At 40.2% G+C, this 19,530-nt stretch overlaps 1 protein-coding gene across 1 annotated transcript in view; it reads right to left on the minus strand.

Annotated features, from left to right (window-relative positions):
- Nucleotides 1-15,052: 15,052 nt before the first annotated feature.
- DENND6B (DENN domain containing 6B) overlaps nt 15,053-19,530 on the minus strand; it is a 61,142-nt gene continuing 56,664 nt past the window's right edge. The window contains exons 19-20 of the mRNA XM_063448357.1: nt 18,199-18,273; nt 15,053-17,643 (exon numbers count right to left, since the gene is read on the minus strand). Of these exons, the coding sequence (XP_063304427.1) occupies nt 17,521-17,643; nt 18,199-18,273 (198 nt within the window). The 3' untranslated portion in view covers nt 15,053-17,520. The remainder of the gene's footprint in view (nt 17,644-18,198; nt 18,274-19,530) is intronic.

A 19,530-nucleotide genomic window follows, 5' to 3' on the forward strand; every position in this document is an offset into this window, starting at 1 on the left:
GCTTATGGACTTTGCCCATAGATTTCCGCTGCGGTATGGAGGGTTCATTGATGTTGTTGCCCCTCATGGCTGGGCCGTCTTCAGACGCTGCAGCCGTTGGAAAGGTGTATCGGGCAGAAATACCTTATCAGGGAGTCACCTTTTGCTGGGTATGTTCTTTTGAAGGTATGTTCTTTTGAAGGGAGAGCGGTGTGGGTTGTTTCTGCGCCTCTCTGCTTGATTCGGTGGTAAGCCAGTGGTGGATCCGATTTTGGCGCCATCTCTTTTACCATCCGCCATCTTGTCTGCAGGGTCTCGGTGTCTGAGCAGGGCGGCCCTGCTGCTGCGCCCTAGATGATCGGGGCATGCGGGAGTAAGGACCGGGATCACCCCCCCGGTCCAGAGGGGGGGGGGAACGGGGCCAGTTCCCATCGGGTCCGGCCTTGGCTGAGTACCGATGAGCAGGACAGTGGGGCAGCGGCCGTCTGCCCCACTCACCGCCGGAGTAGGCCTCGTCTGCGCCGGTGAGGTTTCTTCCTCCAGGGGACTGAAACCATGCAGGCCAGCCTCACCCTGGGTCCGGTACTCTCCCCCCGATGTGGTCCACCTCAGCTGGTCGGCTTTTTGTGCCCAAAGTTCATTTTCCATGCTTATTTCTTTGTAAGTGCCAGGAGCTGGTCTGTCCTGCGACCATCTTGCTTGGCGGCCTGGCCCCGCCCCCCCCACTTCGATGCTACTTAAGTGTATAGTATACGCTTTTGCCTTTATTACCATGTTTTATATTCTTTGAATCTGTTTTCTACCTTCAAGGAGGTCCCAGGTCATTGGCAACATATGGGCTCAGACGACATTAATAATTTTGTATAATATGTTTTGGGGGCCACGTACATACTCCTCGTATATTTCATCATACCACTAGATGCATCATTTAGGACTACTGCTTTCACTTGTATCTGTTTTTCTTGCAAAATGGGTCATAGGATATAGGATAATGGTATCAAGGGCATTACTCATACTACATTTATTTACAAGTTACAGGGTGCTCAGAATTTAGGGCAATGCTATGCTAGTGCTAGTTAGGTCTGTAATAGATTAATTTAGTTGGGTCCAGGAGCTGGCCCATACAATTCACACATGTACGTTACATCATCGCATCTTTAGGTGCTAGGTATCTACTTTTTATTGCAGCCTCCTACTTATGGTTGAAACTAACTGCGCTACATATCCTGTAGGTATACCAGGAAATCTATATTTTTACGTCGCATACCACATTTCCTACAACCATCTCGTTAACCCCTATAGGTCTGCTCCAATCCACTTCTTATATTAAACCGCATTACTGACTTTTCTCAAGTACGTCAATTTACACGTACTTTTACGCTACCATACCCCTATCCCCTTAGTTAGCTTTGTTAGTGGCTGACTGGGCACCATGTCAGTATATTTATACTGTCAAGAGACATTTTGTGTTAAGACAGAACTTAAAAGTGTATACTGTAAGTCACTATCAGAACAGAAGTGACTCCATTTTGTAACAGAATACAAAAAGACACACATTTTTTCTCTCTGTACTCTAGTCACTCAAGCCTGAGCTTAGGAATGCGACTAATGTAAAAATTGGCAGAGATAAGACATGATATCTGCAACAAGGGGGGTTGAATGCAACAACCCAGAGACAAATATCCACATATAACTATAATTATGTTTAATTATATATAAATATTAATAGTTAATAATAGCATATTCATGGATATAATATCAATGAAGAGATGTCATATTATTTACTAACGTTAGTGGAATATGTGTAATAGACATGTATAAATCACATGTGTAACATTACTATGTGCTACAAACAGTTTCACACAAGAAAACCAGACACAGGATTACAAATGACAGATAACACTAAGTAATTAATTTAACTTTTTTTAAAACTAACGGAATCTTACAAAGTTCCATTGTATAGAGCGGTGAAGAAGAGTTTAGGATGTGTCAGAAATCTAACGTATAGCCAAAATTGCAGACACGAGTCTGGTTGAATCAAAACCAAAACTCTTTGAAGTGTGAGAGCTTTGTGATAGATGGGCATCATAAAGATTAGGATTTGTGACGTCAAAGGCATCACATTATACAAATAGGTAAATGGACCCCTGACAAGAATTTTCTGTCATGTAATTGCGCTTGCTCCCCTCGCTCCAACGCATAGATAGAGCATCTAGCAGGGCCTCCCCGTCACCAATCAAGTTTAATCGTTTCGCCTCTTGGCATTAACTAGTAAGCCAGTACGTTATAAGGGTATACACTAATTACTTTGTTATTCAAACATGTCTCAATGACAAGAAGGTGGAAAGACCTGTGCCTGCCCAGCACTCCTGCTAGGTCCGATACACCTTCATGCAAAGGGGTCATAGCTAGTCCTACTTCCATTAGACATTGGACTATCCCTCACATCACAGGAGAAAGATTAGAAGGCACATACGGTACCAACAGCTAGATAACCAAATTACCCATTCACAATATATACATATGTACCGCTAAACAGGCTTATAGAAGGGAAGCATCTGCTTAGAATTAGAATTTTGTCTAGAATTGGAAACCTGTCCTGTTGTTTATTATTCTATAAAATAGGTTTAAAGAGCTTGCACGTTAATCTGTAATGCCCGCAAAATTAAATGTATTAAAGCTTTAATGTGGCAGGTACTATGAGGTAAAGGTAAGTTCCTTCTGGTACAGTAATATGTATTAAAAAGTCATGTGGTGTTAAACTAATATCAGTCAAACATGTATATGTCAATCATTACAATACCATTCAGCTAGAAGTCATTAGCAGGTCATATACTAAAAAAAAAAAAAGGTTTCTCTATGAATTTATGTTTTCAGGTATTCAACATTATGTTTCATTCAAGTTCATATCAAATTCAAGGCCTCACTCTGGTTCTCCTTTACATCTACAAAATACTATTCAAAACCTCTTACTTTTTAACAAGGGGCTTGTATCTTTACGCTGACCCTCGCTAGGTCCTCCATATGCATTTGAGCATACATAAAATAAGTCAATATTAGGTACATGTTCCGGTACATTCAAGATATCAAAAGGGATCTTGACTTTCTGACGTGCTATCTGTTCTTTTTCAAGAAGTTTTACATCTTTAAGTGAAGTAGCATACAGACAAGTCGCGATACCACACATCAGTTTCATGGTGATAATATCATAATTGTTATACTAACGTCATCATTAAGTTAAGCCACTCCTCCTCGTACTCATAGAAGCCACTATGGCTGGCAAACTGTGGCTTACTTAACTGTTTCTACAAACTATGTTTTGATAATTCTTGGCGAATTTCAATACTAATATATTCAGCCATTTCATTAAACATAGCAAAACAGCAATACCTCCTTCAGCTTACGGTATGAGGCCCCTTGCTAGGATATCAATTTCTATACTACGGAATTCAATTTGGCTCCCCTACATAGTAGGTGTCGCAACTGGTTATATTAATTTAGGTTAGTCTCATACTCAGGTCGATACATAGGGTTAAGAAATACAATATTAACCTGTACATACATTCACTGTACATACATCATGCGTAGCCCTCATGGGGATCATCTGCTAAAGCAGCTTTTCTTCGGTTGATCCTAATTAGGGGTTATTGGTGGTTGGTTTCCAATACACTTGTTAGCTCAATCACCATTTTACTGAACTTATCTGTCCACTTTTATGTACTAAGTAAATACTGTTCATCATATATTATATGAACCTCTCTCCCTTCCTGAACCTAAGAGAAAACAATTAAATAAATCTTAACAGGTGCATTAAGTGCTACCAAGTGAATAAGTGTTTAAAACAAAAAATAGCTCAATACGCGTTTCGGCGTGTCAGCATGCCGTCGTCAGGACAAATGTCTGTGAACCTGCCCAACTATCCATTTTTATAAGTCCTTAATTGGCAATTAGCTGTTGAGTGTTAATTTCTGTGCAGTGAGGAGGGAGATTGTATGTGAATGTTACCTTCTCATACTCGAGATGTATGTTTCTCTATGATTCTCATTGAGCTCGTACGGAGAGGGGCGGTGCTAAGTTGTATATTTGTCAACCAAGAAGAGTACCTCCTCCCCTAATCATATTGGCCACTGCCCACGTGGGGGGGGGGGGGTGATCGCTCATCTGTATGTCCCGGCTGGGAGGTGTAACTACCAGGAAGAATACCTCCTCCCCTATTCTTATTGGACTCTGCCCACGTGGGGAGGGTATGCAATAGCTCATCCGTGTGTGGCTACGCTAGTTTCATCTCCAATTACTGGCTGGTGGGTCTGTACACTCCCACACGATAGCCCAAAATGGGTGTGTCCGGCAGCCAAACACTACGCCCCCCCCCCCCCCCCATTACAGACAGATCGAGTTTATTCCAATGCTATGAAATAAACTGAAATTAAATAAGATCTAAGTCTCCACCTCACCATTAATATCCTATACAGTTGTATTTCTTATTCATTCTGATTATAACTTGCCACAGATTTCGTGAGTGGATATCACACTGTATGGCTCATACTGGTAATTGATTAAAATGACGATAAGCTCTATTGTAACAGTCACCTTGGGACTTATGTAACAGTTTACCAGGAGTTGGAGCCCAGTTGCAGGAGATGGCACAAGGAGGAGACAAAATCCAAAAACACAGTACAGATAAAGGGGTAATCCAAAGACAGTGTCAGACGAGAAGCAGAAGTCAGGGCTGGCAGCAGAGTAACGTAGTCGGTAAAGCAGGCAGAGGTCAGAGTCCAGGAAATCAGTCAGTAGCGAAGCAAAGATCCGGCAGGAAACACCAAACAGGCAAAATGAATAGATCATAGGTTTCAGGCAGGGCTGGCTGTGCCGGGACATCTATTTTCATCCATACCTCTTATATCTAAGATGATAATTTGGTATTTTGTCATGCTGACAGTAAAAATATACCAAGTAAGGTGAAATAGAGAGGTTTTAACCAGTTATCTGCCCAGACCTATTTACTTGCTTTTTAAAGATGCCACTAACTCTGAGTGGCCTCAATCTACAGAGGAACCGTTCTTGGTCTAGCGATTTGCATGTTCCTCCCACCACTCCTATTACTCAATCATAACCTCTTTTTCTTCTCCCTTTAACGCTTGGGTGGGCCCTCTTTATTTTACAGGCCTACCAGCATTGTCGGTTCCAGCACACCACAACCGACTTTTTCCATTCTGTATTACGCTATTCCCATATTTCTCTCTATCACTCTATATGGCTTTTTTTTTACTCCTAACTCGAATATATATATATATATATATATATATATATATAATACAGCGCACTCGCTTATTCACTAAACAATGATTTCAAATCTTAGAGATTGTAATAGTTATATTTAAAAACACCTTGCCTAGGCAAAAAATAATGGGGGTTTAGTTACATTATATGATCATATATTGCATAAGCCTACCACAACATCAATGTCACTACACCTATTCTCACTAAAAGGCTCTGTACTCACTACCACAACTTTCATGAAATACATCCGATCCATGTTAACCATACTAGGTTTTAACCCTTCTCACTACTCAGGTCACTCCTTCCGCGTAGGGGCGGCCTCCACAGCTTCCAGCGCTAACATTCCGGTACATATCATTAAATCACTGGGGCGTTGGAAGTCATCCGCATATACAACTTACATACCAAAACCTACACAAGAATTAAGAAATGCTTTTAAAGAAACGTCTGGATAATTGAATATATATATTTAAATCGAAATAGGATCAGCGCTAAAGTGCCACAAATATGAAAATATATAAAATGGGCAGCACACCTATAAACAAGGGAGTACCCTCCAAACCCTTATAAATGGTAAAAATAGAACAATAAAAATAAAAGAAAGGGTGCGCCTTTAATACAGAAGAATATGTATAAAAATAAGCATAAAAGTAGTTACAAATAAAGTTCAGAATAATAGTCCACAGTGAGAGAGGTTCTTGTGGGACAACGGTATTTTTGTCTCAGGTATAGGTTGAATTTTTCAGTGCGCCATATGGAGAGAAGAACAGAAAAGAAATCCAATGGTACAGTACGTAAATATAAATGGATATATGAGAGTATATAATTATTACTCACAATAAAATCCAGCTCTGGTATGAAATGCGTAAAGTGGAATGATCCCCACTCAAGGATATATGGAGTAACAGTAATCCAACGGTGGTTTCAGCCGAAAATAAAAATATAAAATATATAGTGCTCTCTGTTTAACTAAAATATAAGTTAAAAGAAGGTATAAAATGTACTCACCATATGTTGAGCAGGCTTATCCTGCTCGGTGTATGACGTTTGGGTGGTATAATCCCCACCTAAGGATTCTTTTGGCGTGTTCTTATGAGATGGTAAAAACAAAAAAGTCAGGTTAAAAATAGAATAAAATAAAATGAATAACTGAAAAGGAAAATGGCCACTAAAGTTTTTAGGGCTAAAATTCCTTTATTGTAACAGTAATAAAATATATAAAATAATCTCTAAACGCATTTCGCCAACAATAGGCTTCTTCAAGTAGAGTATAATGAAAAGGCATGAACCTGACTAACAGTGCTTTATATAAGAGACCATAATTGTATTGAAATTACAAATTTCCCACCAAAATGACGTCATATTAAGCTTAGTTTTTAACTACATAACAAAAAAAGAATGGCATTAATAAGAATAATAAACAGACATAATTACAAGTTATAAATGTACATAGATATGTAAAATGAGGTGTTAAAATAGTATAAAACGATATTGAAAAAAGTCACCATTCATCATTTTAAAAAATAACTATTTTTGGTTCTTGGACACTTTTTATCTTCAATTACAAGGGACGGCTATGGCGACCCAGTTACACTAATCTCTTCATGGCAGAGTGTGAATCCATGGCCATTTTTGGAGAGCATGACTGGCAGGCAAACCTGGTCACATATTTTAGATATATTGATGATTTTTTTTTTTATATGGGATGGTAACGAAAACTCCCTCAATCAGTTTTTAACCTTTTTGAATCAAAACAATAATGGGAAAGTTTTAACCCATGAATATAGCCAATCTTTTATACACTTTTTAGATCTGGAGATTTTTATTCAAAATAATAAGATTAACACAAAAACGTTTTTTAAGAAAGTATGTACAAATAATGTAATCGACATGTTGAGCTGCCATTATAAACCATGGCTCCATGGAATACCCAAGAGTCAAATCCCTCGTCTTCATAGGAACTGTTCTTTAACTTCGGATTTTGAAGCCCAATCCCAAATGCTATTAAATAAATTCTCCCAAATAAATGATCCCCTTACCAATTTAAATCAAACCATAAAAAATGTTAGGGAGAGAGAGAGATTAGATCTTCTGAAATATATAGAGAAAAAAACCTCTAAAAATGCCAATCATCTTTGACTTCAATAACAAAAATAGTGTTATGAAGAAGATTATTAACAAACATTGGCATATATTGAAACAGGATGAGACTCTAGCTGGTATAATTCCCGATAAACCACAGGTTATAATCAGAGGAGCACCCAGCTTCAAGTCCATCCTCACAAAAAACTATACTAAATACATACATACTACCTCTTCTTTCCGTTCCCCTTCCTTTTTAAGCAAACCCAAAGGTTTTTTTAAATGTAATAGTTGCATAGTCTGTAAACGCACGGATACAACTATTAAATCAAAAACCACTTCTTTTAAATCATGTATTACCCAAAGATCATATCCTATAAAAGATTTTATTCACTGCAACACAAAGAATGTTATCTATTTATTAGAATGTCCCTGTGGGCTTCAATATGTGGGCATGACCACTAGAGAACTAAAAACCAGACTGGCAGAACACTGCAGGAATATCTTAAAAGGTTATGAAAATCATTCTGTATCTAAACATTTTTTAAAACATGGAAAAAATCCCAAACTCCTCAAATGCATAGGTATAGACACTTGTAGTATTCCTTGGAGAGGTGGTGATATTAAAAAGATTTTAGGCAGCAAAGAGATGGAATGGGCATTTAATTTAAAGACCCTTGCCCCACAGGGCCTTAATATAGACTTTGACCTGTTTAACTTTTTATAAAAATTATTTTATTATTTTAACAGTCCCTCTCTCTGGTTCATAATTATTTTTATTCTTATTTTTATATTTATTTATATATATATATATATATATTACCGTATATATATTTTGGATTTTATTTGATTTTATTTTCAGCATATTCTGTTTTGATTTTATTCCACTTTGTGCTCACTATTAGGTGTATCTAACAAGTTTATGTATTATATTATAAGAATTAATATATTAGGCTACTCAATATAATGTATATTTATGCTTTTTGTATTTGGGGAGCTTGACAATGCTTTGTCTCGTCTCAAGAGTTAATCTCCTTCTCCCCCTGTTCGGGCTTTGAACATATAGCCCATTATGGTCTTCTGCTGGTATGCTGTCTGCTCGCCTATACGAGCAGACAGCATACTGATATCGCTCCGTTTTTGCGATCACTGAAGGGGCTCCTCCCCTTCAGTGACGCGGCCTGCCCGGCCGGCCTCGCATGCGTTCCACCAATATGGTGACGCATGCGTTCCACTTGTCACGTGACGCGGAAGTAATTCTAGCCGCGCGTCACGTGACTTTTTTCAATATCGTTTTATACTATTTTAAAACCTCGTTTTACATATCTATGTACATTTATTACTTGTAATTATGTCTGTTTATTATTCTTATTAATGCCATTCTTTTTTGTTATGTAGTTAAAAACTAAGTTTAATATGACGTAATTTTGGCGGGAAATTTGTAATTTCAATACAATTATGGTCTCTTATATAAAGCACTGTTAGTCAGGTTCATGCCTTTTCATTATACTCTACTTGAAGAAGCCTATTGTTGGCAAAACGCGTTTAGAGATTATTTTATATATTTTTTGTTTGTCAATCTTTCTTTTATTAAAGGCATATAAGATGGGGTACATGAGAGAAATTGGGGGAAATGTACGAGTGATTTACAGTATAGGGTTGATACCTCAATCAGCAAGATTAAGTTACATTTCCAGAATTGCGATGCCTCATTTTTAAAAAATTTTGTTGTTAAACTTTAGTTTGAAAATACAAGCTATGGATCATAAGATTCGGTTGGTAACATGCTAAATTATTATAGTCAGACATTTGGTAACACATGGGTAGACAGTAAGCTCACAAGTTAAAGAAACACTTTGCTCCATGAGATGCATATGATTGATTATCACCATTTTCAATAGGTGGTCTCACCAAGCTAGGTAAACTGCCCTAGGTCACAATTGTAAATAGTACTTTAAGCTAGTGTTGCAGGCTATTCTGGGTTATCTAGCCATCAGATACAAAACAGATAGCAGTTGCCTCAGTTGGTGATAGAGTAATTAACTAACATGCACAGATAAAGTAGAGCGATGGATAAGACGAGGAGTGTGGTGTAGTATACGTGCCACAGAGGATCCACAAGTCTCTTACGGGTACATGGGGCATAAATTAGAGGCTGGTGCCCGTCTGAGAGTTTATAGTGTATAGTCACCCTACCCCTTGCAGGGGGAATGCATAGTCCAGCACGGCATCCTGGGTCCAATATGCCTCCGGTCTCGATGATCCGCCAGCACTCTCCAGCACCTTGTCTCCATTTGGGTTGGTCTGTACGGGTAAGTCCCGGGTTGACTCGATGTGCCGTGTGTGTGGGTGGAGAAGTGGCCGGCGTTGTCAGGCCGATGATCGGTCCCAGACCTGCATTTCTTGGAATACCGTGTGGTAATGGGGATCTTGGTGTTTTGCCCGGGTCTCCGGTTCTGCTTTGGGCCTTTTCTGGTCCTCATTGGCAGGTTCTTTCGTGTTGCCGCCGGAGGTTGTGAGCGTTGAGACACCGTTGCGGTAGGCAGTTCCAGCGTGGTGGTCTGCATTCTGTTGGTCAGCTTGGCCCAGAATTCCGTGAAGAGTCTGTCCAGTCTGGACTCCAAGTCGAGTTGCTGGCCCCGTGAACACGAGGCATCCGCCATTTTAATTGTGTCTGCATGTTGAGTTTGGTATCTCAGTTCAGGGTTGCAGGCTTTTGTTGCTGGGATATCCCTCACCGGCAGGGGGGGGGAGGACATGTGTCGTCAGGGGGACCTTCGGTGAGAGGCATCGCTGCCGGAGGAGAGAGCGGCCGCCTCCCGTGCGCCGTCCGAGCAGGCCTCAGCTTAACCTCGGGCCCATCCACGCGTTGTATACGCTGAGTGTGGTCGTTTTGTCGATTGTGCGTTGCTGTGGTGGTAACCTTATGTCCCCGGGGTAGGTAAACTGGCATTGTGGAGAGTAGTCGCTTTAATTTTCACTGATTTTGCCCGTTTGGCCCGGAGCTCGTCTGGCATGCAACCGCTCAGCTTGGCCGCTAAGCTCCGCCCCTATCTTATATATTTTATTACTGTTACAATAAAGGAATTTTAGCCCTAAAAACTTTAGTGGCCATTTTCCTTTTCAGTTATTCATTTTATTTTATTCTATTTTTAATCTGACTTTTTTGTTTTTACCATCTCATAAGAACACGCCAAAAGAATCCTTAGGTGGGGATTATACCACCCAAACGTCATACACCGAGCAGGATAAGCCTGCTCAACATATGGTGAGTACATTTTATACCTTCTTTTAACTTATATTTTAGTTAAACAGAGAGCACTATATATTTTATCTTTTTATTTTCGGCTGAAACCACCGTTGGATTACTGTTACTCCATATATCCTTGAGTGGGGATCATTCCACTTCACGCATTTCATACCAGAGCTGGATTTTAGCTCTGGAAATTGTGAGTAATAATTATATACTCTCATATATCCATTTATATTTACGTACTGTACCATTGGATTTCTTTTCTGTTCTTCTCTCCATATGGCGCACTGAAAAATTCAACCTACACCTGAGACGAAAATACCGTTGTCCCACAAGAACCTCTCTCACTGTGGACTTTATTTGTAACTACTTTTATGTTTATTTTTATACATATTCTTCTGTATTAAAGGCGCACCCTTTCTTTTATTTTTATTGTTCTATTTTAACCATATATATATTTGTTGACTGTATTAAATCTTTGGTTATTCATTTTTGCCCTCTTTATTTACAGGCCTACCGTATCGTCAGTATCGGCACACCACAACCGATTTTGCTCTTTTACACTATCCTACGTTCTTACTTGAACCCTACTCCATATACGGCTATTTGCCCCTTACACAAGTATTAAGGCCGTTTGGCCTGTATTTGTGGGAGGGGCCTAGATTAAATCACTCCCCTATATAAGGTACATCCCTTACCTGACTCCACACCGATCACGGTCAGCGTCTGAATGACCCTCCCACCCACTCCTCATTCTCAACACTTTCTTTTTCCTTCTATTTTCTTTACTTTTATTACTCCTTGGTGGGCTCTCTTTATTTACAGGCCTACCATATCGTCGGTATCGGCACACCACAATCGACTTTGCTCTTTTATACTATCCTACGTTCTTACTTGAACCCTACTCCATATACGGCTATTTGCCCCTTAGACAAATATATATATATATATATATATAAATTTCTACTCGTCAATAGCAACTGGCGAGTGAATATTTAGCTTTGGTGAGTAGAAATTGACCCTTGACTTTTAAAGTCTGTCTAGTAGCATAGAACTTAAATTTTAAGCCCTCATGTAAAGACGGTATTAACGTGTTTGGATGTGATCCGCAACACCTAGTTAAGGTATTGTTAGTCAAAACTATCACAAGCTACAGCACCAAGCCTATGGGCCCTTAATCTAGAGATGGTACAACTATGCAAATGTGTGCAATCAATGGTTTCATTACGTACTGGTTTGCTGTATAATGAAATTATGTTCTGCTATGAATATTTTTGACATCAGAGCCAAGAACTGCAAGAAATTCAGCTATGATCTTCCTGACACCATGCTAGCTGATTACTGGAATTATCCAGAAACCATAAATGCTTTACAATTCCAAGATAGCATAATTCCTTAATACAACAGGGACAGTGTGATCCTTGAGATCCTCAGAGTTCTCCTACCACCTTCTCAAACATGCCAAAGATTTGCTCTGGTCCTAAATACTCGTTATGCATGCCCATCTTCTGTGTTAGCCAGAGTGTGAGCGATTGGCGGGCACTGTGAGGCTTTTTGTTCAAACTGAGAAGGAATGTAATATGTGCTGGTATCATTTATTGCAGTTAACTAAGTGAACAACTTTTTTTTCTATGCTGCATGACTTTGATAACACATTTGGTAGACTTTATATTTATCCTGTAACTAAAAAAAAATGAGTTCTTATTTTTCACATTACTTTTATCACATTTTTAAAAACTTGTTATGTCCATCATTTTTTAAAATTTTTTATTACTCCCTCTGGAAACACAATGCAAACGTATTTTTTATCCATTTTTATTTTACACCAATACAAGAATTAGGAAATAATTTTCATGCATGCATACATATACATGTACCATACTGGACAGTACAAATAGCCTCATAATGTGGTCTAGTAGTGGCACACAAGAAATGTCAGATTGAAAGCATTATGTAAGCGCTGCACAGGTTGTCATAGACAGAACCTATAACATTTGTTTTACAAATATGAATATCTCTCCCATTAAATCCCTCCCAATCTAGACTACACAAAATACTGTATAGCAAAAAAGCTCTGGAAAGGGGATAATATATGCCGTAATCACTACACTGAACCACTCATAAAAGAATCACGCCATCAACTCGATCATTTTACTTATTAGGGGCTTTGCCGCTTATAAAAATTGTAATACGGGGGCGGGGCCGGGCCGCCAAGCTGAATGGCAGCAGCACCTCATGTCTCCCAGCCTTGAGCCCAGGAAAACGGCTAAAAAGAACACACAAAATACGATAAAGCGGGATCCCTCTGCATATTACTGACGAGGAACAGATCAGCTACCTGACGATACCACACTGAACCCGGTACTGAGATGGGAACATCGAAACTCCTAAAGCGGGCCTACACGCCAAATTAAGCCTGGACATGCACGGCACCTGTAGTAACACGGATAGCAGCCCAACGGGCCAGGGACATCTGAACCCCGGCAATTCTTCGCTGAGGACAGCAAAAGCCGCAAGGGGGGGCCCGGCCCCGCTCCCCCCCCGGCCGGTGGGGGTAATCCCGGCCGTATGGGGACGACACACTCCAGGGCGGTAGATACCGCGTGGGGTCCACACGATCCCCTACACAGGCAAAGGCCACCAGACAGGGGCCCGCCTGCAGACCTATCCCACAGGAGAGGGAACACAGAAGACTACACAAGGGAGGCTGACCGGAACACCGCGTGCGGGCCCTGGAGGTTCAGGGCACCAGACGGACCCCCGAGCTAGGCCCCTGACCGCTAGTGGAGTGGGCGCTTGAGCCTCCGGGTCTGTGGGGTCCCCGGAGAGCTTTTGTCCCTGATGTCGCGAGCCCGGTGGGGCGGGACAAACGCTGCCCCTCCCGACGGACCGGTGGTCGGGGGGGATAGCCACCAGCGCCAAATATGAGGCCGGCAGCGGGTGAGACAGCAGAGTGCGCGCTCCAAGTGGACTCACGTGCAGCTGGGGAGGTGCAGGGAGCGGTCGACCCGCGGATTTTGTGGTTGGGTCCAAAGGCCGGTTTGCGCTCCTGAGTGCCCACAGTGCCGCGGGGGACCCGGCTGGCTGGCGGGAGTCGGCTCGGGGGGGACGAACGGAGGCCTGGCGACCCAGGGACAGTACGATGGTGACACAGTAAGAGACTCCTCACAGACGGTCACGCAGGCCGTCATGCTGTTCCAGCCATGTACAGTTACCTCACCAAGCCTTCTCACCTCCATATATGAACATTGCATCAGCACCCATTTCCGTGGGGAATTAACGGAACATGTAGGACTCTAGTTTAAAAACGCATAAGCTTTGTCTAAGTTCATATCCCTTATTACTGCTTAACGATGTACTGCTCCTTAGTATATACATATTCAGCTAAAATGTGCTGTACAGGGCGGTACATTAAGTAATTGCTCGGCTACCAAGTTAGGATTCGTTTTGCCTAAACAGTTAGACATTCACAAAGGGAAAGCTCCCTGGTAATTCATATCAGAAACATTTTATAAGCAAGTTAAGTTCTTACTTTTTTCTATGTTAACCTACAATGCTCTGCCATAACGTCCCTAGGAGCCAAGGATAGATACTACTTATTGATGCACACATACTCACAGATTGCTGCATAATAGGCTGTAAAGTCGTTTCTAACCGCATACTTAATAACCAGACAGCTGCATTGAACAGTAAGTCACCACAGCTTGAAATCGTATATGCCCCTCATGATAACAGATTGATCATTTTTAGTTTATTTAATTTCTTATTATATATTATTCTTTTTGTACATTATTTCATAGCATTCGCATAGTACTATTAATCAGACATTGTTATAATACTAACTGACAAGATTTATCATCGCCAGACGGATGCAATACCTCTGCCATATATGCTTACCGCACCGTACGATTCAAGCAACTAGTTGCGCCTGTATTTGCTCTTAACATACGTTTTTATTTTTAAGCTCCCCATTCAATATGCAAGACAAATAGATTACTAGAGGCTATAATTGACCAGCAGTGCAGCACTGAACTTAAATGCTAGGGTAGTACCGATGATTGGCATCCTGTAAAATCATACTGGACCTCTGCGTAGGCAACAGCTTATTCACAAATTACATTTCAGCACACTGAGCCTCTGCGCAGGCAATACTGCAATTAATCTTATAAAGAGCCTCTGCGCAGGCAACATTATGTTTAATCGCAGGTTTGCGATGTCTTTATGTGATAACAATAAACATATTCAAAACAAAAAAAAAAAAAAAAAAAAAAAAAAAAAAAATAGATAACTCATGTACTTGTAACGTTAAGCTTGGTTATAGATGTTAAAAATGTGCAAAGAACTCATGCAACTGCCTAAACTGAATGCATATGTAAATAAACGCTGTTGTGGCGTGTTGACTATGGTTGTACCTACCTGCACAATAAAAATAAAGAATTAAAAAAAAAAAAAAAAAATTGTAATACAAATGATCAGAAGATCAGCCTAAGGTAGTAATATAGGCCATTAGAGTTACAAACATTGTCCTATTGTCATAACGACCTTAAACTCCTAACAGATGTGTGTGTTGATTTTGCTGTGCAGCTGCAATTGTGCTTTCTATGGTTCCTATGTATAAATTATGTTTTATTTAATTCCCAGCTTAAAATATCCTCACTTAGCAACTTTCAAATTGTATTTTAGATTACTGCATTTTTTTTTAGTATGGATCTGTTTATTAATCTGGAATGGTGGAGGGTTTCAAGCAATCAAAACAAATAATGTTTCCAATTCAACCATCTTGGCTTAAAATTTGCTCTAGTCAATTTAATAATTCCAGATTTCGTTTACAGATTCATATATAGTGGCTCATTTCTAAACAATATTAACAATCTGTTGTCTTTTTTAGCGATAGCATAGTCAGATTGACATTTTTCATTGAATGGCATAATGAAGCATGAATCTTAAAAGGGGTGTGCAGTATACTTGCCTTTGAGCATCAGACAAAATGTCAATTTCGTATAAAGAAGATAATAATGTGTTTCTCCACTTTGTCTATCGCTGTATTATAGGCTGATAATCTTGATGAGGAAATGTGCATTAGGTGAGGATATATGGCACTATACAGGTGCTGCCATGCAGGAAAACATGAGTCTGTGCAGGTCACAGAAAGGATATATGACTCTATGCAGGTCTCAGATAGTAGATTTGACTCTATGCAGGTCTCAGAGAGGAAATATGACTCTATGCATGCCTCAGAGAGGAGATATGACTCTGTGCAAGTCTCAGAAAGAAGATATGACTGTGCTCGTCTCTCAGTGAGACGCTAGGATATTGTGCAGATCCCTCTCAGTACACAGCTGCGATAAAATGCAGGTTTCTCGGTTTAGGATACTATGCAGATATTTCAGTTGAGATGAAGCGTACTGTGCAGGTATCTCACGTGGCTTTACATACCGGGCAGATACCGTAGTGGGTATAAAGCATACTGCGCAGGTATCGCAAGTAGATTTAGGATACCTCAATGGGAATAAAGCATAATGTCCATGTATCTCACGTGGGTTTACATACTAGGCAGATACTGTGGTTAGGATAAAGCATACTGTGCAGGTATCTCAAGTAGTTTTAGGATACCTCAATGGGGATAAAGCATTCTGGACAGGTATCTCACTTGGCTTGACATACATTGCAGGTACTGCAGTGGGAATAAAGAATACTCTGCAGGTACCTCAGGTGGATTTACATACTGGGCACATAATTTAGTGGGGATAAAGCATACTGTGCGGGTATCACAGGTGGCTTTTGGACATTATGCAGGTACCTCAGTGAGGATAAAGCAGGACTTCATTATTGTTAGAGGACATCACATTTAGTTCAGTATACTAACTATATCTATTTAATTAAGAATATAGGACATACGTGCAGGTACCTTAGTGAGATAAAACATACTGTGCAGGTACCTTATCTGTGATATAAGGCACGGTGCATGTATCTTATTAAAGATATAGGACACAGTGCAGGTAACCTGGTGGCAATACAGACCACCGAGCAATTATCTCAACAGGCATATAATATATGGATACCGTGCATGTATCTCAGTGGAGATATGGGTCCAGGTATCTCAATGAATATATAGTATATGGTGCAGGTATCTCAGTGAGGATTTCATGTAATGTGCATTGAACTCATTGGGCATATAGGCCATTATACATTCATTTGAATAGGGATTAGATTAATGTATAGGTATTTTCTTTTGTATGTAGGATACTGTGCATGTGTCTCAATGAAAATCTTACTTTGATGGTTGCTTCCATTAAAGAGGTAGGGTGCTGTATGTGTCTTACTGAGAATGAACACAGCTATCTATTGCTCTATGTACGAGAAAGCCACCTGTGTATGTATGCCACTATATATTCTCACTGTCTTTTCTTATTGAATTAGCCACGATGACTCTTTTAGTTTCCTTCACAAACAATATAATATTGAGAGTGAGCATGTGGAATGCTGTACAGGTTCTCTGTGAAGGAATGAAGATTATGCAGTACAAAACCCAATGATTATGCTGCACAGCTCTCTTTGATGGATAGCTTAGAATGCGTGTTGCTCTTAGGAAGCAGGCAGGACTAGTTTGTTACTTTGAGTGAAAATACAGGATTCTGGCCAACTCTCTTCACCTATAGATGCTTTTTTTGCGGTTCAGGTGAGGATGCAGATTGTTGTGCAGTTCTATGCTGCAGAGCTCTTTTAGTGGGAATAGAGGATGGTGCTTAGGGCTCTCAGAGAGAGACCTGTCCAGCATCCTGCATGCTCATATTGGGCATGCAGAATGCTGTGCATGTCCTTCTCAGTAAAGCCAAAGATTCTCTTATTCTGTGGAGCTCTGCCAGTGAGATAATGGAAGCCTTACAAATCTATTTTCCAAGGATGCAGGATGTTCTCTAAGTCAATCAGTGAGGATGTAAGATGCTCTGCAGATCGTCAGGCAGAGAGCTTATGACTGCATCTATGTGATGCTTCAGTCTATTCAGGGAGACTGAGCTGACAGGAAGGTGTTGTCTGTGAGCACGGAGCTGGAATGATATAATAAAATAAAAAAATAAAAAAACAAACGGTGAGATCATTGTATTTGGCCAGGGGATAAAACACTTTGCAGATATATAGTAAAGAGATAGAAAACACAGATTTCCACTTCCCACTTAAAAGGTGGATGCCACTGAATTGTTGTAAACTATATCATTCTTGCCTCTTCATTTATTTGTAAACATCTTTTAATACCTGATCTGGAATATGGATTGCACAAGGTAAAGTAAGCTTGTTAATGTACCAGCTGTGAAACCTGGATGCAGGGATGCAGATTCCTATCCAAGCTAAGCTAACCCTTTCTCCTTCTGAGGTCCATAATATGACTACAATTGAGTTAGATAATAACACCTATACCAAAATCCTAAGAACTAGAAAACAACATAAAAAAAACTGTCATATTAAACAAACAAAAAAATCTTCATATTAAACAATTTGATTATAACTGCTAAATATATTTCAGTCACAAATGCAGACTGTGTGGCAATGATATTATGACATATAGTATGTACTAGAAATCCCACAGACATGCTAGTACACAGTACCAGTTTATCTCGCAGTTTCAGCACTAGATCCACAATCTCAACTTCTGATTTGTTCTTGATCCACGTTCCAATATTCTGCAACAAACACAAAAATGTAGAATTGCCTCTGAATTTCTCAATCTATTCTCATGCCTGTGCTCACCCCTAATAAAGAGTTCCATTCTTTATTCTACATTAACTCTTTGCCTTAGCAACACCTTTTATTCCTTGGTTCACATACTAAAACATTATTTATCCTCTTCACCACCATCACTCAGTAGAGTAGGAATTAAGAGCAGTTATGAAAAATGAAAAGTTACTTATTGAATTATTTACAAGGCCATTCTATAAATGAAAACATTTCTAAGTTATTAACGTGCTGATGGTTCCTTGCACAATGTTTTTGCTCAACTTCCCCTGTCCTAATGTGTGCCACAGTCACACCTCTCTCCAATTACAGCCCGACTAATGGACTTCCTTTTATTTTATCCATCCCAACTCTGTCTTTTTGCATTTTGCTATTTATGGCTGCCATTTAATGTCATTACAGGGGCACGCTATTAACTTATGGTTCATTAAGCTAATAGAAGCTAAAACATGACACCTATTCATCTGCACAGTCGTTTCATTCATATCTTTTCATAAATAAAAGTATGTGTAAGTGGCGAACTACTGCAATTAAGAGGCAACTGCAGGGCTGTGGCGGACAACTCGTTAAGGGACCATCACAGCCAAGTGTCACTGCCAAGGCAGGAGGGAACTCAGGGAAGATCCTACAATAGCCGGGTACCGCAGACAGGCAAAGGCGGCATCTGGAAGGTTAGAGACCGAATGGTTTGAGTGGGTAGGAGACTTGTACAGGGTGACAGAAGGTGATGGGAGGGAGGCAGCCAAAGTTCCTAAGAGACAACTAATAGTACAGTGGAAATACTGGGTGGAGATATTGAAGTTCAGACAGATATTCCCATGGCAGGGTATTTAGGCATTCGGGAGACGACCCATAGGCTCACGCAAGCATTCTTCTGGCTTGGAGTCACTCGAGACCTATAAGTGATACGTGTCAGCGGGTAGGGAAGGGAGGTGACCACCCCAAAGCGAAGTTAAAATTGCTACCCATAGTAGATGAACCCTTTCACCGCGTAGAAGTGGATCTCATAGGGGCCCTAAGTAAGCCAAACCCATCAGGGAAGAAACATATCTTAACCGTAGCAGATTACACTACCTGATATCCAGAAGCTATAGCTCTCACCAATATCCATGCCAAAACGGTAGCCGATGCTTTGGTTAAGATATTCACCCGGGTTGGGCTTCCTAGAGAAATCCTATCAGATCAAGGAACCCATTTTACAGCCA

Source organism: Pelobates fuscus, chromosome 3, assembly GCF_036172605.1.
Source record: "Pelobates fuscus isolate aPelFus1 chromosome 3, aPelFus1.pri, whole genome shotgun sequence".
Classification (NCBI taxonomy): domain Eukaryota; kingdom Metazoa; phylum Chordata; class Amphibia; order Anura; family Pelobatidae; genus Pelobates; species Pelobates fuscus.